Source organism: Taeniopygia guttata, chromosome Z, assembly GCF_048771995.1.
Source record: "Taeniopygia guttata chromosome Z, bTaeGut7.mat, whole genome shotgun sequence".
NCBI lineage: Eukaryota > Metazoa > Chordata > Aves > Passeriformes > Estrildidae > Taeniopygia > Taeniopygia guttata.
Genome location: NC_133063.1, coordinates 57,629,303 through 57,651,150, shown reverse-complemented (window position 1 = coordinate 57,651,150; position 21,848 = coordinate 57,629,303). Strand labels below are relative to the sequence as shown.

The window sequence follows — 21,848 nt, the reverse complement described above, 5'->3', positions numbered from 1 at the left end:
TTAAAATCAGAAACAGTCCCAGTAAAAAAAAAAAAACAAACAAACAACAAAAACCACAAACAACTGAATAACCTTTGGAGTCACTGAGCCTTTGAGCAGGAATTAGACCTGTGTAACTTTCAGAGATTTGTCCTAGCCTGTATTATTTTCTATTACAGTCTTCAATACTAGAATACTAAATAATACTATTTGTCTTTGAAAGTATTTAATTAGGAATTAACCTAAACACATTCAAGGGCTCTTTCTCAACTTTTTTTTTAACGCTGCTTCTCTAAACTGTAGGGAAATCTGCTGGCATGTTGACTTTTTCGACAAGGGACAATTATGAAAGTTTCATCTGGCTCTCAGACAGGATTACTTATAGAAAGACAAGATAAACTTAAAACCATGCATTATCTCTCTCCTTAATACAGTAGTACTGAAAAAAAAAAAAAAACAAACCAAACCCACCACAACAAAGCCTGAGACAAAAGGAGCCAACTATTCTTTAATTCTGGAAAAACATCTTCAAATTCTTAATGTAAATGCTGAAGGACATACTTTGACACTAACTTACTGAGAATTCATAGTGTGATTTTGAAACCTGTCATGCAGTTAAGGAGAAAGCTGTAGAGGCAACTCTGACCCATATCAGTATCAATAAGAAATTACAAATTTAACTGCACAATCCCTACGACTGCAAAGCATTTTTCCCCAAAAATGCCTTTTCTAATATGCAAGATAGATTAAATATTTGTTCAGATATGAGACAATTAGAATAAACCACAAATAAAGGAATAAAATTGCAAGAAATGGCACAAGATGCAAATATCCTTCAGTACTCTAAAAGGTGATTCAATACAAAAAATACATAACTTAAGGAAAGTAACTTAACATTTTTCACAAAAGATAAATGAGAACTGAAAAGAGGATCAAGTAATGCCAACAGTACAGGCATCTCTGACAACAACAACCAGTCTATTGATGACTTTTTCCTTCCACAATAAGTCCTCCTCCATGTTCTTAGGACAAAGCTAAAACTGAAATATACAAAAAAAAAAAAAATACCTGCATATTGACTCTTTCTATCACACAGGACAGAACATGAAGAACATGCATTTTGGTGTCACACTGTGTTACTTCCTGAAGTAGCTGAAAGAGCAGGGTAAACATGGACTCCAGGTACTAAAAGAAAAATAAAGAAGCACAGATTATACCATCAAAAATACAACTGGTCACATGAACTGATAATTTTTCTGTATGCTTAAAACTCTAAAACACCAATAAACTTTGAAAACACTTACAAAGTGTGCAAAATGTTACTTTTTCACTTGCAAAAAAAGCACATTAGCCAATCACTGACTAAGCAAGGTCATAGAAAATTCACTTCTACCCTAACACACCAGTTCAAACATGACCAGTTTTAACATATACCATTTCCACATTTTGTTAAGTATAAATGTGATTTCACAGGTAAAACAGGCTGTCTCTCCAGAAGGAGCACTTTGTTAAGAGTCAAACCAAAAGTACAGTCTTCCAGCTTTTCGATCAGTAGATAAAAGTTAAATACTGAACTGAAAAAGACATCTTAGAAAATTCCAGTGTTTACAGTCTAGATGCACTCTGCTTCTTGGTTTCTTTGTTCTCAAGAGAGTTGAAATTAATATGGAAGTCAAAATGAAACAAGGAAACATCTGCTAAACTTGAGTGACCAAAATAAAACTTAAGCATACTTATTTCTTTCCACTGTTTATTAACTGACAACAGAAATGACCATGGTAAAGAGCACAAATACGGGAGAACCATAAAGCAGTGTTTTAAGGCACTACTGTAACCACACACTTGTATTTAATATTTTTAAGAAGCAGCAGGTTGGAAAGTACTGTGTGAAAAAGGCATGTGGGAGAGCCACAGCGGTGTGGAAATATATTTGTTAGATACAGTTTTAATATTTTCTTATCATGAGGAAACTATCTGGCAACACCCAGTATATACAGCACTAAACACACTGCTATGAAGTTGTAATAGCATAATACTAAAATGTATCTACACATTAGCAAAATTAACAGCAGCAGCAGGAGTATATATTTGAGTCTGTGAAGACTGAACATACAATACTAACATGCATGCACATCAATTACTAAATAATGCAGTTCAAAATAAAATTGGAAAATATTTTTTCCTGCTTTTCTCTATGTATTTATCTATTCTTCAGAATATATAAATGCTCTTACTGGTAAGAACTGGTCGGTTCTGAATTCAAAGTCATCTACAGGTAAACAAACATTAAGGAAAAACAATACAGACTGAAGATAGATATCAAGACTCAAATGAGCAAATATTTCATGGATACTCAAAAAAATATAACGTGAAGAATTTGGTAGACAGTTTAAAATTGATTGCTTTCCAGTAAGTCAGAATTAAGAACTAATCAAACAGCTTTGCAAATAAGGATATTTAACTTCAGTGTCGTAGCTGTCTCAATACGGACCTGAAAGACAAAAGTCAAGAAGCATCATGCATATGTCCATTAAACATTTTGATTATCCACAGACTACCTGACAATATCAAATCACTTGATGTTTTGGCAATTGAATCACTGTGTTCTATCATCCTCTAAGAAATGTAGCTATTTCATTTTCATTCACTTTCATTTTAGTATCCTTTATATTTTATTTGTCATTGCTAAAGTCGTAGAAATTGAAAAAAGTTACTCAGGCAAAGCCTTCAAGGACAAGAAGTAATTAAAGAAGATATCTAGACTGTGATAAAAACTCTTGTAATAGAGGAGGAGTTTTACTTGGAATTATCTCAGAGCTTGCTGTCAATCAAGAGGCACAGAATCAAATAAACTCAACAAGTTAGACTGTTCTTCCTGTAGCTGCTTAGAAAAGCCTTACAAAGCATTAAATAAAAATAGCTGATGCAGAAACACACCCTCCTCTGCTAAAGCTGTCTGGAATCAAATCTGTCTAGAAATTATTGTTATGATTGACAACTGCTAATTAATATGTACCTACCAATACAGCAAAATTTATTTACTGGGGTTTTTTTTGTGGGCTAGTAGCTTAGTTTGTTTAAAAACAAAAACAAAAGAAACAATAGCAAAACCAGCATCTCAACTCCATCTCACCTGCTGGTAAACTGAAGTTGTAGCTAAAGATTTGTACTTAAGCAGTTTAGCAACCAATGCCATTTATCATATCCTGTTAGCAGGTAACTTTAATGCTTAAATAACCATAGAATCACAGAATCATTATGGATGTAAAAGACCTTTAGGATGATCTAGTCCATCCACCAAACCAGTACCACCATCACTAAACCATGTCCCAGCTGCCATATCCACATATTATTGAACATTTGCAGGTGACTCCACCTGTTCCAATGCTTGACAGCTCTTTCAGCGAAGAAATTTTTCCTTATGTCCAACCTGAACCTCACTTGGTGCAGCTTGAGGCCAGTTCTTCTTGTACTGTCACTGGCTGCCTGGGAGCAGAGACTGAACACACCTGGCTACAATCTCCATTTCAGCACTTGTAGGGAGTGATAAGGTCACCCCTGAGCCTCCTTTTCTTCAGGATAAACACCTCCAGTTCTGTCAGCTGCTCCTCACAGGACGTGTGCTCTAAACCCTGCCCCAGCTCCATTGCCCTTCTCTGGGCTCACTCCAGCTCCTCAGTGTCCCTTCTGAATTGAGAGGCCCAGAGCTGGACACAGCACTCGAGGTGTGGCCTCACCAGTGCCCAGTACAGGGGGACAATCCCTGCCCTGGTCCTGCTGGCCACACCATTGCTGATCCAGGCCAGGATGCCATTGGCCCCCTTGGCCACCTGGGCACACCCTGGCTCATGTCCAGCTGCTGTCACCAGCACCCCCAGGTCCTTTCCAGCCACTCTGCCCCAGCCTGTGGCACTGCCTGGGGCTGTTGTGACCCAAGGAGAGGACCTTGCACTGGGGCTTTGATGAACCTCACACCATTGGCCTCAGCCCATGATCCAGCCTGTCCAGATCCCTCTGCAGAGCCTTCCTGCCCTCCAGCAGATCAATAACCCACACAGCTTGGTGTCAACCTGCAAATTCACTTGATCAATGCTGTATAGTAAAGGGACTAGTCACAGAATAACTCAGTTCTAGCTACACAAAGTATCCATTAGTTTATAAATCACTATAAGGCATTTCATATTTGTAGTCCAATAAAAATCAGATTGGTGGCAAAATGAATTCCAGGAACAACAGTCATCACTGATTGAACATCTTCAGGCCTCATTTAATATCTTTGACATTACTTTTTGGTATCTCCACAATTAAACATCACCACATCTTCCCAATGGTTTACCTTTTGCAAGACACAACAGACTTTAAAGTATGATGTTATGAAATTCTCAATCAAGTGTACACAAAGTGAGGTATTTCTGTTTCATCTGTGATTGCAACAAATGTGCAGTCCGAAAGATTAGTTATTTATGCTTACCACTAAGTCACAGTCTTGAAGCAAGTTACGAATTGCTTCATATAAAACAGGTCTCAAATCTGATTTGAATTTTACAGAAATCCACTGTCCAATCAGCCATATTACTCGTCGGCGTATTGGTTTATACCTTTAAAAGTAGGAGGAAAAAATTGCACTCGTTAACTCATTATACCAGTTGTTATAGAATACTTTGATGAAAAAGAAATCCAAGAATCATTATGAAAATGTTATTGCCCAAAACAATTAGAAGACTTAGGTTTTCAAGATCAGCTTCAGTGCAAAAATTGAATTTTCCATTAAAATTCTTCACAAGAAGGCTCAGGAAAAACCAGCTTAGTCTGAAAAAGATAATTTTCATCCTAAATGACTAGATGTTGAATGTGTCCCTAGGGATACAGCTCATTCTGCATGTAGCATACATATTAAAAAAAAAAAAATGTTACACTTATTACTGCAATCATAGTAGATTATCTACTGCTTTCACAATGGTTCCCAGAAATTCCCTTAACATTCTGTTTATGCTCAAAAATTTTAAGTCAGATACAATTTAAAAATGCAAACTTAAGGACAGCACTACAGCAACTGTCAAAGTAGTTCATTAGTCTAAAACTATTCTGAGAACAGACATTAGCTAATCTTGCTCTAGAGCCATGACAAGGGCACAGATCAGTTTTAGGGTTGATGGAAAGAACAAACCAGAACAATGATTGAGAAAAGCATTTCACAGAGCTGCTATTTTTCTCTACTGATCAAATAGCTCAGATTCATATGTTTAACTTACAGTTGTATAAAGTTAAAAAAGATGAACCATATTTAACCATATGGTTAAATATGACCATGATAATAACCATGAACCTTTCTTAACCATAAAGTTAAGAAAGATGAACTAATATATTGTTGTCATAAATATGTTTTTCATTTGAAGAATTACTGCCTCATAAGCCATCAAGATGCCATTTAAACTGATGTTTTTGAGATTTCTGTCTATTAAGTGTTTTTTATTAAATATTCCCATAACTACAAGACTATAAACAAAGAACATCTTCAGAGAACATTAAAGTTGTGGAAATGGCAAATATAAAGTAATTCATTAGACTGGAACACATATCTAATGAGGAATAACAGTCCAGTGCTGCTTGATGTTTACTGAGCGGCAGTGAAGCATAAATAACATGCTGAAGCATTACTTACACAAAACATTGCCTTATTAATGCACCTGTCATTTTGTTCAAGAAGCTGTGATGATAAAACTTTTTTTACTCTTTAGAAGGCCTCTATCTGACACTTAATCTTGTAAACATCAGAGTATTTAAAAAACTAAGTGATTGTATTGAGATAGGAATTGTATAATTTCCAAACCACTATCACATAGAGAAAAGTTTTAAATTATATGATATATGTACATAACTCTGTGCTGACAGCAAAGATTTCAGGTCTGGTGGTGTCTATTGTTCAATGAATATATCCTACCTCTGCATCACTATATTGTTTCTCTCCATGGTAGATAAAATACAGCATGTTTTTGAGATTTTTTGGGGTAGGTGCGTGTTTGGGTTTTGTCTGGGTTGTTTTTTTGTTTGGGTTTTTTGGTGGTTTTTAATGGGTTTGTTTTTTAATACTGAAGTTTCTCAGAGGTGCTCATTTTTGAGGTCCTACTTTTTCTAAATTCACTATTTCTGGGAAAAGCTTAGCTTTTTTTTTTTTTAGTTTTTTTTCAGAAGATTAGCTTTTACAAAAAGAGCACACAGTGACTGAGCATAGGTCCACCACTAAGCCTGGTGGACCTAAAGCTCATACAGGAAAAGTGACCATATTTCAAAATAAGGCAACTTCTGCTGCATTAGTCATAGGACAGTACCTTTAAGCAGTCTGGACTACATCAGATATTCAAGTCAAAAGTACTTTACTTTCTCTCTCAGGAGGAAATGTTGCTTTACAAATGAATAATTGCAAAGAAAAGTATATTTCATGTAATGGAAAAGTTTCTCATTAATCAGTACAAAACCAAGCATCATGACAAGACAAAAATTTGGCAGTCCACTATTTCTAAAACTCTAGATCTTTTTTATTATTTCCATATTTATGCTATTACTGTGGTCATGGTTGATGGGCATACTATCAACAGGTTATGAAACATTCAGAGAAAACAAAACATTGCAAACTCCACGCTCACTGCTGACAACACATAGATTTGTGTTTCCAAATATCAACTGGTTCTGAACAAGCATACTAGTAACCACGAGACATTCCATGGGACAGCAGAGGATACCCTCCAACCCACTTTATCTGAGCTGCATACATATTCCCAAAGCTGCTCTTAAAGCAGTACTCCACTCAAGCCACTAACACTCCTTCTCTTATTGCCACGGTGGTCTCTGATGATGAAGGCAGTAAAAGCTGTTAAAGTAAACAGGGCTTCAAAATTCCAGACAACTTCTACTGCAAGCTTCTTTCCCCACAGGAACTTCATCCTGGGATATCACAAATGCCAACCAAATGATTAAATCAGGTGTACCAACAACACAAAACTTGTCAGTTTTACTTATGCTATATGGGTAATAACATAAAAATGCCATAGCCAGCATGGGCTTCTAAGGTCATGGCAGCTTTAATTAGAGACTGCTGCTGGAGGAGCACAACAGCAAATGAACAATGTTATACAAGATCTCCCATTTTTTCCTGCTCTTCTGACGTTTAGCCTAATAATTAGGGTACAACTTGCAAATAGTAAGTGAAATCTTAGTAAAAAAAAACAGTCTTATGAGAAGAATAATAAAAGCATCAAGAGACAGCAAATAAACAACTGTGGCAATCATTCTTTGACACTAACATAAGATTACACATCCAAAAATAAGTAATTAATTTTTTCAAAGTTTATTGTAGTGGAAAAAAGCATTTTAATATTTTAAGTTTCACCCTACAGGAAACTGAATTCTCTTGTAAATAGAACATTTGGAAATAAAAGAGCTGACTAGCGACCCATTATGGAAAATCATTTATAACTTATAGTAGTTCCTAAGGGTATAAGGAAACAAATTAATTCATGTTTCTCATAAAAATTGCCAGTGGTAAAATGAATTGCAGATGTGGAAGAAAAATATAGTAACAGTCTTCGAAGGACATTTCGGTCATTGCTGATGAATTTGTTGAGAAAAATAGGACATATTATTTAGAGTCAACGGCTGATTTGAACTTGTCTGATAAGGATTAGCATGCACAATAGTGGTCACTGTCCTTCCCCTGGGGAGTTAGTTTGAAGGAAAGAGCAGAACAGATAGTTACAGTAAAGGAACATCCAGATAGTTACAAAGAGTGACAGCTCAGTCTGTATGTACTGAGATGCCAAAAATGATCTTTCAAAATACCTCATGATATCCACTGAACAACAGGAGGTACTCGTGTGAAGGCCATCCAAGTGAGGTTGACCTTGGTGAGAAGGAAATACCACAGCAGATGGACCGTATAAAACTCTTAATGTTGAAAAAGGTGCAATCATCCACCCTTTACAACACAACCCAATCCCTTATTTCCCCTCTTTATTGCAGGAAAATTAACGGAACCGAATTATAGAAGGCTTGTATTTAAACTTAAAGAGAAGAACAAATCACTATCTTGGCTAAACTATCATTTTACAGGCACGATTTCCGCAGACTTCAGCTGTACTTTGCCTAAAAGACTCCAGGGTCTCTGGAAGCCTAAATATTATTTTTTAAACAATCAAAGGTGGTTATTCTGAGAAGGTTTAGTCAACTCTAGTATATGCAAGAAGACAGACAATGTACTTGTACAGAACCCTGAAGGATTCACCACACAGCAATTTAAACATGAACTGTCAAGAACACTGTCACTTCTGTGACTGGTAGCAGCTATCTGTATGTACTTCATACCTCTCCTCATTTAGTGGATATGTTTCAAGGTTGAGTATTTTGCATCTTGCAATTATTAGGCATTATATCTTACCAGATTTGTATCAACAGTTTGTATTTAAATGATGAAGGCATAACAAATTAAAGTGCTTACCTGTCATCAGAAACCTGTAGTTCTGCAAATAGCTGATTTTTAAACCATTGATCAAAATCCACACTATCAAATAGTTCATAAGCAGCCAGTCCAACCGCATTATACACTGGGGAAAAAGAATAGTTATGCTTATTGTTTATGTCAATGTTTCTTTTTAATATTAAATAATCAGGTTAATTTAATATTCAAACCACATTTTTGTAACCTGAACATAACAAAGAAAGCAAAACTGAAGCATATCTTTCTTTAGAAAGTTTTATCAGATCATGATGAAAGGAACTCTGGTGCAAATTATTAGTAAAAAAAAGACATTACAGAAGATATGTTACATTCTCAAAAATAGCTAGAAGCCAAAAGTACAATGAGGATCTTATTCTGTCATCAAGGATAGTTCCATAAGAAACAATTATTTTCTTTTGCCATAAAATCTCCTCACTTATAAAATGTTCAGAGTATCTCTATTTTTTTCAGAAACTATGACTGAATGACTGAAAGTCATTTACTTGGCACAGCAGAAAGAACAACACAGTAAAGGAGACTGCTTGTTGCAGAAAAAAGCCAAAAAGCAGTGTATTTTTACATAAACATTTTCAAAAGTGAAGGCCAACATCAATGAAAGGAGAATTAGGATTTAGGTCCCACTTTACAGATGACTTTAAAAAAATCTTGCAAATTTTTCATGCAATTTTTAAGAAGTAAAACACATACAGAAAAGTGGCTCTGTTACTTCAAAGTTAAACTAAAACTTAATTTACCAGCATCTTTTATCAGTATAGCATTGGTATTTTCCACGTTGGTAGATCCTACAAGCCAAAGTTAAAATAAATAAAAAAGTGTTACTAAAACAAGGAATGCAAGCAACTTTGCACTTAAATGCTTTAAGAAAGACATGCATTAGGACTGCTTTCACTGCTTTTATTCAATTTACAACTTCAGTCATTTCAGTTTTAATACCTTGTCCAGTGACTATATCAAGATCAAATCTCTGCTTTCACACCCTATTTCTGACTTACTTCTTTGGAGAGGAACATTTTTAATAACAACATACACGTAAGTCAGAAGCAAGTATTTCAAATGAAAATACTCAAAACGTGCAAATTGCAGACAACTGTTAACTACATAGTACTACATCCAAAAAGGTTCTACCCCTAGTTCCTTGATTTTTTTATACATATGTGCCTAAAAGTAGATATTTTCTGAAGTTCTAAGAATTAATGGATTCTTGATATAATCTAGTACTTCAACAGTAAATCTCAATTTGAAAACATGAAGAGCAGAAGAAAACTGCCATGGGCCCTAGGAGAATTAAAAACATACAGGAATACCTTTAGGATGATAGTATTAAGTAATTTTTGGGAAAAAAAACCACTAACTGTCAACCCTATTATAAGGAATCATTTATTACTCCCCATATTACAGCATAACAAGCCATCCCAAAACCTTTGTACACAAAGCACTTTATGAACAGATTTTGTGAAGTCAGAAACCACTCTCAAAAAGTGAGTATTTATTTTATTTTAATAGAATGCAATGATCCTTTCTGATAAGCTCGAGTACAAAATATTGTAACTCAACTAAGACAGCTGCGGGAAACAAACTGAGCTGAACTGCCAGGATAAAAAAAGCACTCCTACTTACTATCTTTGCGGGCCATTATAAAACTTAGGTTGGGGGCAAAGAATCATAAGATAAAACAAAGAAAATATTCATCACTCCTCAATCTATGAATAATTCAGTCTTCATACAGAAAACCCATAAATTTTTTAAGCAGATTCTTTATATTTGGAAAGTCATCTAGACTCTACAAAATGACAGCATAACTTAAACTTTTTCTTTTAAAAATTTTTCTCCCCACAAGATTTTGGCACAGACATAGCATGAACTGCGTTGCAACATCTGAACAGGAAGTTCCCAACTAAAAACAACCCAAAGAATTCATTAAGCTTGTGGCACTCCCAAGAAAGCCTGAAACCTCATAAAATTAGAATGCCACAACATTTGTCAATCATCTGAAATAGGTACAATGAAAACCAAAGACCTTTTGGGACTTCCCCCTCCTAGATACACAATGCATTCCATTATAATAGGCTTAGAATTAATTTTAGAATATTAACATATCCTTTCAAAAATACAGAGAAAGCACTTTATAAAATTAGATGTTACAAGGTCAAATTGCCTAATAGTTGACAAGAATACGTTATGAATGTAAACTATTCTAAATTTTATACCTCCCTAATTTTTGTCAATAACCTACCTTGTAGACTGTGAACCATTTCTAAAAGAACTGGGGTAAGAGTCTGATTATATTCATGAAAAATATCCATAAAAAGGACTTCTGTGCATGGCTGAAAAATTAAAAGATCTGGTTAGAATCTATTAAAATTTTAGCATAAAATATATTTTAATTGCCTTTATTTTAAGTGCTGAATACCTCGCACTGAAAATCACAATTCAAAACACAATATATAGTAGCAAAATTAACATTGTAAGAAATACCACTCTTTCTACTATACATTATGCTTAACTCTATGAAGAGCTTGATGGCTCCATCAGTATCACTCAGTTCTGTGGCAGAACAATGAATCTGTGGAGTGAAACAGCTGGTGCTGTGCTGCCAGTGACCACTCTGTAGGTGTGCCACAGGTTGTTTGTGTATTGGTTTAGTGGCTCTAGGTCAGGGACTTGGACTGAACACCATTTTACAACCATAATATACTATGTGCACCACGCTGGGCTTTTTAGTTTTAAAATAAAAGTAATTCAGCAAATAAACTTTGAGATCTTTCTGCAAAACAAACCACAACAGTTACAACTGGGGGATACACTACAACAGCGTATTTCTGATCTGAACTAAATCAACTAATATAATAACTAGTTAATGAATATAATTAACTAATAAAGATGCATCTGGAACTTCCTTCACTCTTCATGACTACTAACAAACTCCTAAGTGATTACATTAGTTATCAGCTTAAAGAAGAGACAACTTCTGCTGGCTTTAACCAGAAGCTACATAATCCAGATGCTGAATCAAATTTCTTTTCCCTCCCTCCTAAAACATGAAGTGCATAGATTCCCATGTATTTCAGCAAGTTTGAATAGTGAAAAAAGAACAAAGCTAAATTTTACTAAATCTGAAGAAACTAAGCTAAATTTTACTAAATCTGAAGAAACATAAGAAAGATTTTTTTTCAAGTATTACCTGTCTTGGTTACAAACTATCAAGAATTGCATTCAGGAATGTTTAATGGGTTTCTTTCAAATTGAACACTTACTCTGAGACTGTACTTCCAAGAGTCTCCTCCAGTCTCTTCTACAGCTATTATTTCACAAAGTAAAGAAAAAAGTATTATTTCAACTCTGGTTCAAACAAAGTTTAGTGTTAGGTTAAGAGGGTATCACAGACTACTGAGAAATCTTTTATTACAAAAAGAATGTCTAGAAGGAATATTTGTACATGTAAAGAAGACTGCAGGAAATAAAACAGCCAATACTGCAGTAGGCAGTTTGTAGAGACAATCAGGATATGAAGCACTTATACAAATATCTAATTACACTACTACCAGCTATATAGCATGTTTCTTACTGAAGCTTTCTGGATCTTCTTCCCACATGGTCAATTCTTCCTTTGTCAGCAGGAAATAGTGAGTGACTAATCTCCTACATATTTCCATTAGTGTTGGGTATGTGAAAAATGCTGTCTTTATCTTATGTGCTTCAAGGGTTTCGGGACTGCTGTCTGAAATAAAACAAAGATTTTAGATTACAATTAAGTGGCTTAATGATCAAAGACTTGTTTAGCAAAATTAGAAAAGTCAATCAATAAAAAATTCTTACCCTCTGAGAAAAACAGAAAAAACATATTTTCATGGTAGACTTTAACTGACTTTCAGCTGGTAAGGTACATTTTTAAGTAAGTAATCTATTCTGACACATACCAGTATGCATATAAAACTTTTTTTCAAATTCATAGAGAATGCTAATTGCTATCTAGTCACTGCCACATGTAAAACTAATGTGAAAGGTTGAGGTATTTTTTTAATTCACACATACAGCACTGCATGAAGTTTCAAAATGAAACAGTCCCACAAAGCAAAACATATTAACTCCTTTATATTCAACTGCATCTCCAATCCATTGTGTTTCTGTATTGAATTGTATTGGTATTATTTAATTACAGAAAATATACCATTTTAGCAAATATATCTCATGGGAAAGATGCAACAAACTAGTTGATGAAAATAAACCAAACTCTACACCTCAGTGCTTTTTAAAATTCATTCAATGGAAACTAAAACAACCAAAAAAGAAAATATATTTGTGTTCCTTTTGCATTTATAATTGTTTTGGAATGTCATTATCTATATACATTAGTAGTTTAAAAGTTAAAATAACAATTATCAATATAGATGTAGAACCATACATATTTCAATAATTATTAAAACATTAATAAAGGAGTTTAACTGTTGAGAATAGCCAGCAAAATGTTTCTCATAAAAAGTTATTTTAGTAAATAGTGACAGTACCTTCAATATTTTTGGATGGTTTGTATGCATAATTTTTTACAATCATCTTAATGAGATTCATGCATTGTACAATAAACTGCTCAAACACAACTCCTTCACCAGCTTCTGTGAAAACATAGCTTACAGAGAACTCCAGTGATCTCTGAATCAAAGCAGTGAATGAGAAAGGATGTTGATCCAGGAAGTCCAAAAGCTTAAAAAAAAAGGATGTAGAAACAGAAAAAATCAAAACACTTTTAGTGAAGCCTTATTAAATGCTTTAGTAAACTAGTTATCAAAAACAGCTGACAATTTATATAAAACTATAGAAAACTGAACATGGACAGGAAATTAGGAAGCAATCAGTATCAAGTGTAAATGCAGCACTATTTAATGGAAAAAATATCAATTTTGGTCTGAAACTCCTTTTTTTTTTAAGTATAAGGAAGAATACCAATTCTTCAAAAATGGACCAGCTTACTAGTAGTAAATAGTAGTAATTAAAATATATCAGCCATTCTTAAAACATTTTATTTTAGTATTTTAGCAGGTAATTAATCCCTATTAGAATCAATGTAAGCAAAAGAGGTATAAGGCCTATACAACTTCCCCCCACCAACACTACCAATGCAGTACAACTTGCTTCCTCAACTTAGCTTTTCCAATTAGTGATCTAAAATACACTGGGGAATTCCTTTAGTCTTCTTTAGTACTGCAAAAATGCCTAAACCTATACTCTTGCATGTGAATTTCTATAGGTGATAGATTACCTATTAATCAAATTTGCTTTCTCTTCAGGTCTGTGAAAAAAGATGCACATTTGCAATTTACGTACTATGACAAGACCAAAATAATGTGTCAGAGCATCTTCAGATCAATTTTGGTGAAGCTGATAGGTGCTTTTTACTTCTGATAACTAGGTTGAATATTTAAAATACACCCATGGCCTCTAGATAGAATCTGAAAACAATGGGAACTCTGTAGATTTTTAAACTTTAAAAAAAAAAAAGGACAAAACAAAAAAAACAGTCAAAGTGTCTATGTTAAAATTCTCTTCAATAACAATATGCACTTAAAACTTGCATAGAATTAGCTGACAAGTCCAAATGTATTAGTCAATACAAGCCTCAGAGGTCAAGAGTATATTGTTCATTTTCTTTTCATTAATTAGTGTGGCCAGTAATTCCACAGAACAAAGCCAAAGAAACAGTGATCTAACTATTAAGGTAAGATGAAAAGCCTCACTCTTCTCTATTCCTTAATACCATTACCATTGTTTAACCAATGCTTCCTGAACTCTTCTTTACACAAATTCTAGTTCAATAATTTACTTATGGAATGCACTTAAATATTTTTTGAGCTAAGAAAATGTACTCTTCACTGCTGCAACTTACATCAGCATGAGTAAACAGACCCCTTTTCTTCAAAAAGACATCTCATAACAAAAAAGTTATAAGTTACAGTACCTTCCACTTCTTTGAAAGGTCTACAACAGATTCATTTTAAGGCACATATGAGTCTGGATGGGGACTGCTCCTCCAGAAGTATAAACTATGCAGTAACTGAAAGGAGATTTTACTTACCACTTTAGTGAACAGAATTATGGTCTTTTCTAGATGATCTCTGCATATGCTTTCTGCTCTTATACTTCTACCTGGTAAATCAGACATTTCACAACTATAATTTTTTAGACTTTCATATTCTTTCTGGATAGCTAAGTTTTGAATAATTAACAATGGAGAAGAACTTATTTTCACTGTACTTAAGAGATTAAATTAACCCTGAAAAAAGTTCTAAGGCAAAATAAATTCCAAATCAAATTCAAGGTAATGACTGGGAATAGAAAATCTTAAACTGTTTCTCTCAACTGTAGTGAAATTCACTGCACTTGATCAGGCTATAAAAATTGTGACATCATTACAGAAAACTCAATGATAAAAAGGCATTTAAAATAATGCAAGCAAATGCTAGTACAGTCAAAAAATAATTAGGCATTGAAAATATAAAGATGTCCTTTTATTAAAGGTGCATACTATTATGTGCTTTTCTAGAAACTCCACCTTAAAGAATAATTTATTATAGACATTAGAAAAAATTCTGAATTAGGAAAAAAAACCAGGCAAAACTTTTATTAAAAAAAAAATAGAAAAAATAGAAAGTACCATATTGAAAGCATACAGGTAGAAACACAATATAATAAATGCAAACACTAACCCTATAAGGTAGTTGGAACCTGCTTTTGCTAAACAATCTACTGATTAGAAAAGTAGAAATGGGAAGGTTCAGCTCAGTTCTTGTCTTAGGACACAGAAACCCTAAAGTCCTCATAGTCTAGGGGACTACAACTTCAGTATGGGATGAATTCAATTCCTCCTATTCAAACTCTGCACCTTTCTTGTCGAAAATGAAAGAAGAGCCAGAAGGAGCCTGACTGTAATATAGTGAAAGCAGCAAATGGAAGCAGTTTCCATCACTTCTAAAAATGAGGCCCAAAGCCCCAAAGCCACCAAAGTACAGACTCCTGAACCCAGGAACTTCATCAAAATATCAAGATTACATATAACTTACTTCAAAAAAAAAAATCTTCCTATTCAGTTTAGACATCTATTCTCGTAAAAAGTGTTGTTGAAATATGACGGCAAATACAATTTTGATGTGATTTTAGCTGTTGATACAAAAAGACACTTCTACTGAATTCCCCTTTGATAGTTTCAGCAGCATTTAAAGAAACAGTGTTAATTTATACAAAAATACCTTGAACCTAAATGATTATTGATGATGCACTAGCCTGTATATTTTCATCCAGCTTCCAATGTTTAACAATTAATACAAAGAAAAATACTCAGATACTTACTACACTCCAGAAATTGTTTCAGCCGTTCAAATACAGCATGTAGAAAACCCTGAAAAACAAACATATCTTTAAAAGATGAAACTTAGTCTGCACTGTATTATGAAAACTAAGTTATGTCAGACTGAAGTCAGTTAAGATGTGCTACCAGCTCAGACATGACCTCAAAACTTTTAAGTGAACTCTTTGATTATTTTGAACAAACAATTACCTCAAGAAATTAGCAACTAGCTAGCAAGCAGACTGCATCGGTAATCCAAACTGACCTTATTAGTGCTACATAAACAGCATAGTAACTCTAGTAAAAGGAAGGACAGGTAACTACAGACATTTCCTTTAAATTATGCTTTTCAAGTTCTACTCTGTTCTCAACTTCCTAGTGTAGGCTGTAGGTACTCAATTCCTCCAGCCAAACAGGCAGCACTGGAGGTTAAAGAAGGTGCTTGAGTTTCTTTGTCTGACTGTACCCTCTCCATGGGCTGCAGAACACCGTCTTTTATTTCAAACAAATGTGATAGAACACCGTCTTTTATTTCAAACAAATGTGATAGAACACATTAGCATGGTATCATTCATTGCTTGACAAATTGTCTTTAACTGGGGTGAGGAGAGCACATTTAAGACATCTTTCAATAAGTAACAAATGTGACCATCATGCAGTGTGTAAACTGGAAAGGGTGTCTTTTCTTTTTTTAAACATGATGCCATTAGTGTCATACTGTTTAGAATCTGTTTAGGATTTGAGAGCTCTTGACTGATGGGAGGACAACCTTGAGAGAATGTTGCTTCATCTTCCTTTGCATAATACAAACATATGCCTTTCAGTGATTTTCAAATGTAGCTCTAATAACACCTGAAATTATCACAAAAGTTTTCTAATCTAGAACTAGAAACACACTTACCATCACCTCTGCATTCCAATGAGGTTCTACAAAGCCATGGACCGTTAGTTTCCGAAGCACTAGGAAAAAAAATTACTTTTTTTGCAGCTATTTCTTAGCTAACAGATATTCACTCTTGTTTCAACAAATTTCAGAACACAGTTACAATTCCACTTGCCATGCCTTTCTTTGAACTCAAGACTTTAAAAAATACACATAATTTTAGGTCCTGGATGCTTCATCCATACCTAACATTCACCTCGTTGAAATGACTTTAAAACATAACTTTTGTGAAATAATGAAGAGAACTTCTAATAATTATTCAATCAGGAAGAATTCTGCCAAAACTCTAAGTATTCAACTCCTGAAAGATCCTGCAGTAGTAGGAAAAGGGCCAAGTACAGTAAGGTAAGGCCCATAAGCCACTTGTAAATTCTCTCAGGTTTATTACTGCTTGTAACCCAGAAAAAACTGCATGCCGCATCTTCTGAAACAATTCAGGATATGTATTATTTACATTGCAAGAATTGCATACAAAAATCTCAGTTGTTAAAAGCAGTGAAGTAGTCAGGATAGGCATTTACTCCCCTCACATGCCTTTGAGCATCAACCTAAGACAAACTAACTGCTAGGGCTAGCATTTCACTGGACACAGGATGAACTTAATGGAATGAAACTTGTAGCTCAGCTTCCTCAATTAAGTGCTGAAGACATGCAAACCTAAATTACAACATATGTAATCCTGTTATGCCACCCACCTTCCAACTTCCTAAACATTGACTTCTTACAATATGCTCAGTGGACTGCACAGTTTCTCACATATTGAGAAACAAGACCACTCTCTCCCCATTTTGCATGAGCAATCATCCTTCTGCCTTACTAACAATACAGGTAAAACAAAACGAAAATACAGTTATTCCCAATGGGAATGGCTTTTTTAGAGAATGGGAACTATTTACCAAAGAACTTCTACACATTCCCTGTGAAGAAAGTTATTTGATTCCTTACACTTAACATCATTCTATATTATTACCTTTCAATGACAACAAGGTCCTTTCTAGTGAATTTGCAGCTGCAGCTTCATCCCCTGTACAAATCTGTTGTAGGAATGTATCTGTATGGTGATTCCACAAGGAACATGCAAAGCTATAAATACTAGATGTAAGCTGCAAAGGGAAGATGAAGAATAGATTTTGTTTCCTGAATTTTGCTATACCATAATAAATTCCCAAATTTTAAAGGCTGGTTTAGACTATTAAAATATTTAATCCAGCTTCTTGTATGTATCATGGACCACAATGTTTAATTTGCTTCTTTGCTGTAATGAGTTGTACTAACCTTAAGACATTTTCCAGAAAAATACCTTGCCTTAATTTGAAGATGTTATGATAGACTCACTGCTTTCCCTGACTACTTGGGTCTATGACTCTCACCTTAAAGAAAACTATTTAGGCCTCCTATCTTACCTGATTTTCAGTAAATACATCTGCTGTTGCATAATACGGTATGATGCTTCAAAAATTTATCAGCTTTTATAATCACCTCTTCTCCCACAATGACAAACTGTCCATCTTACAGTTAAATTAATGTCTGAATCAGCTTACTCTGGAACACACTTAGCAGTTACAGGTGCAATATTATTATACAATGCCTACACTTTGTTGATAGCTGCAAATACTGATAATTTCCCTCATTATTTTTAAAACACAGAAAGACAAATAGTTTCTAATCACATAGAACTGAACAAATCTCAAACTTAATTCACATTACAGTTGATACACAGTGCTTAACTGATAAAGATATGTGAATTACAAACAGAAGATGAAGGTTTTCTCACTCAGTTATGGTAGCAATTGATAGCAGCATAATTACAGAAATCTGCATTTAGTCTGCTACACTTGATATGAATGGAGTCAAAAGCACATGACTTTGGTTAGTTGCTTTCACTGAGTAAAGATTAGTGAAGGTCCTATTTACGAGTCAGTCTTCAATGCCTCAGACTCCTGATAGTTAAAATTTCATCTTATTGATTTCACAGACAGAAATTTCTACATCCGTAAACAATCTTCATTCTCAGTCTTTCCTTTGAAATGAAGAAATAAATTAAAATTTCAAGAATTCCAGAATAACACATTTGGAAAAAATGTTTAACTCAGTAAATTCATTTAACTGTACTACATCGCTGCCTGACTCCAAGCGGGTTTGGAGATGCGTGGCCTACAGCTAAAGTTACATCTGTGTTCTAATCAGTAGGTTTTTACAGAGACAATGTAAACTGAATGACATGAGATTTGGCATTTGTGTTCACATCTTGCCTTTTAATTAACCTAAAGGGATGGCCTAGAAAAATCTCAAACATATTCATGCTGATGATAAAAGCTAAAATATGGTAGTATGGAAGACTAAACCACAGTATTTCTCAAAAACTACACTGATTTAAAAAATCAGAACACACTTCCAAAAAACACTCCATAAATTCCTAGAAAAGTAAGATCATGTACATCATAAGTCTGATATGCAGACACTGTTCTGTAGATGAAGTTCTGCTTCTTTACATAAATTAAAATAACAATGTTCAAGCTGTATGCAAAATTAATAAAGATCTCAATCATCTCACCGAGAAACTGACTTCCAGTTATTCCATAGTACCCAGCTACCCACAACATAAGAGCATTTCTGTTCCAAGGACAGACACTGAAGTCCACAGACATGCCACTAATGCCCTGCTAGCTAAACTCAGGAAGACGCAAGCACGTACAATACAGTTTGCATGCTCTACATTACTGCATCACATTACTTACATCAGAGAAAAGCTTCCTATCTGCAGCAAGCCGTTTGGATGCCAGGGTCTTCGTAACATGGTAAAACGTAAGTAGAGCCCTGTGTTGTTGAAGAGCATCCTGCACCTTCACAGATTCTACAAGAGTGGGTATAAGTTCTGGCCATTGCCTTGGGCAGTCCACTCTGGCAACTTTAGCAATCAGTACAGAGATCTGAGTTGCTATCTGCAAAAAAAAAAACAGACACCACTAAGTCAAAGAGCATTTAGGAAAGGAATAATGATGAGATCCACAGCCAAATAAAACCTGAACTAAAAAAAAACTAGAATGATTTTTGACTAAACAGATTTTTGTGTGCTGTTTCTCAAGCTGTTTTTAAGTTTGCAGAATGCACATAAATGTGGAGAAAATGTTTGTGTTTGTAGCAAGTAGTAGATAAAATACTAAACTAAATACCTTGCTTAAATTTTACATGAAGACCAGTAACTATATTTATTCTAGAAATCACATAACTGAAGAAACATATCTGGGAACCACTTTTTACTTAGTGATCTTTTCTATCACTTTCTATGAACATAGACTGTTGAATACATATTACCAATAATTCTGCCCTACCTGACTTTTGGATAGAGGCCCAGGAAGACATGTGTATAAGCTTAAGCCCCATCCCCGTAACGAGACTGAAACTCTCTCTTGCTCCAGACCTTCAGAACCCACAGGCCAGGTGCACCTGCACCACTCATACCATCTGACTTTGGTTGCTGGGCCCAAATCCCACTGGCACAAGTCTTGCCAGCAGCAGGAACCTGGTCCCTGGAGCACACATGTATGATGAACTGAGTGAGATTACACAGTAAGACAGGTAAAGGATGCAATCAGAACACATGCAGCGGTCATCACGCACAGGGTTTGTTCAGATACAGGTACAGACCACCCATGGTTTACACACGACTGGCCCTTCTCATGCCCTCTGTCTATCCCACACTTGGCTGCTGTGCAACTCCCTTCCCCTAAACATTCCTCAGCACATTTTGTATGGTTGCTCAAAGCCCTACCACAAATACCCAAAAACTTCACATTCTTATTTTCCCTGTTCTTATCCCATTCCAATTGAAAAGGTCCTTGACTGGATTAGTGAAGCAGACACTCTCTCCTTCAGCACTCTAGAACAACCACACTTCCAGCCTGACGAAGAAGTCACCTTATTAGGCTACCAGAAGGAATCCAAGTAATTTAAAGGAATAAGAATAGAGGAATGCCTCTCTTCTTTACTGGTGCCTCAGCTGTTTCATCTGGAATCCAATAACCCCACCAAATTTTCCACAATATTTATTTCTACCATGCTGCTTAGTGAGAAGAATTGCTTCAGGAAGATGATGACAACATTCGCAAGGAAGAGCTGGGAGTCCTACAAATTATCAAATTACGTCAGTTGACATAACGGGGAAGCAAATAAAGTCTTCTCCCTACGTGATACAAGAAGCAACCTCTCAGGAAGGCCAAAAGTACTTCTGTCGTGAGCACTGGCATTTTAAATGGGGAGAAAGAAGAAAAAGAATTTACTGTCATACATTTGAAGAACTACTTTGTTCCACTGTTCCCTCCATATGCTAAATATCTTCAGAGGGCATGGAAATTATGCTTTTAGCAGATGGTATGTTCTCTTTTTCTTCTACACCTCTCCTGGAAGTCAAGTTGTATCCTCACATCTCCATACTATGCCTATTTCTCACTTTTTGGTGTTGTTTTTCTTTCTATAAAAGAGTCATAATTTCTTCTGACTTCAGTGATGCAAAAAGCATAAGCAGATAGCAACTGTGTTATGAACTGTCTGTGACTGGAAAAGTGCAGTTATCAGGAACACAGGATATCAAAACTCAGACATATCAAGCAGGCTGGGAATTAAACAAAAGATTTCTCAGAAAGGACACCTCAGGATACCTACAAGACAGATTGGGAAACAAGGGGAAAAAAAGGGATATGGACTCTGTAAACATATTTCCATATCACACATAATTGTTTGGACAATTATTTAGACTGGTGCGATAAAAACAAATAAAAATCTCCACATCTTAAAAAATGACATCCCAAAAAACAGATCAACACATGAAGCCACTATTCTTTAAATGTCAGTTTAAAAAGTTCAAATCTCAACTGCAACTATAGTCAGAGAACTCCCAAAACTGTTCATCAGCAGTGGCATTCTTAACTACGAAAAATGCTATGCTATCATCTTAGCAGGCAAACTGATGAAATACTAATGAATGTATGGAAAAATGTATTGATAAAAAGTTTTGTTTTGCAAACAATATCGTTAATATTAGAATTTCATAGTTAATTTACCTATTTACATGTGCAAAA

General features: G+C 34.9%; 1 protein-coding gene across 9 annotated transcripts in view; it reads right to left on the bottom strand.

Annotated features, from left to right (window-relative positions):
- Positions 1 to 21,848, bottom strand: part of IPO11 (importin 11) — an 81,717-nt gene that overhangs the window by 41,801 nt on the left and 18,068 nt on the right. For 8 of the 9 annotated variants that reach the window (XM_030258245.4, XM_072922422.1, XM_072922423.1 and 5 more), the window contains 15 exons: positions 19,509 to 19,712; positions 17,741 to 17,873; positions 16,729 to 16,787; positions 15,830 to 15,878; positions 14,559 to 14,629; positions 12,997 to 13,189; positions 12,057 to 12,209; positions 11,746 to 11,789; positions 10,725 to 10,815; positions 9,226 to 9,273; positions 8,471 to 8,576; positions 4,451 to 4,577; positions 2,437 to 2,470; positions 2,214 to 2,254; positions 1,048 to 1,164 (listed from right to left, as the gene is read on the bottom strand). In XM_030258245.4, coding sequence (XP_030114105.2) covers positions 1,048 to 1,164; positions 2,214 to 2,254; positions 2,437 to 2,470; positions 4,451 to 4,577; positions 8,471 to 8,576; positions 9,226 to 9,273; positions 10,725 to 10,815; positions 11,746 to 11,789; positions 12,057 to 12,209; positions 12,997 to 13,189; positions 14,559 to 14,629; positions 15,830 to 15,878; positions 16,729 to 16,787; positions 17,741 to 17,873; positions 19,509 to 19,712 — 1,470 coding nt within the window. The remainder of the gene's footprint in view (positions 1 to 1,047; positions 1,165 to 2,213; positions 2,255 to 2,436; positions 2,471 to 4,450; positions 4,578 to 8,470; positions 8,577 to 9,225; positions 9,274 to 10,724; positions 10,816 to 11,745; positions 11,790 to 12,056; positions 12,210 to 12,996; positions 13,190 to 14,558; positions 14,630 to 15,829; positions 15,879 to 16,728; positions 16,788 to 17,740; positions 17,874 to 19,508; positions 19,713 to 21,848) is intronic. The other variant, XM_072922421.1, reaches the window with a different exon arrangement.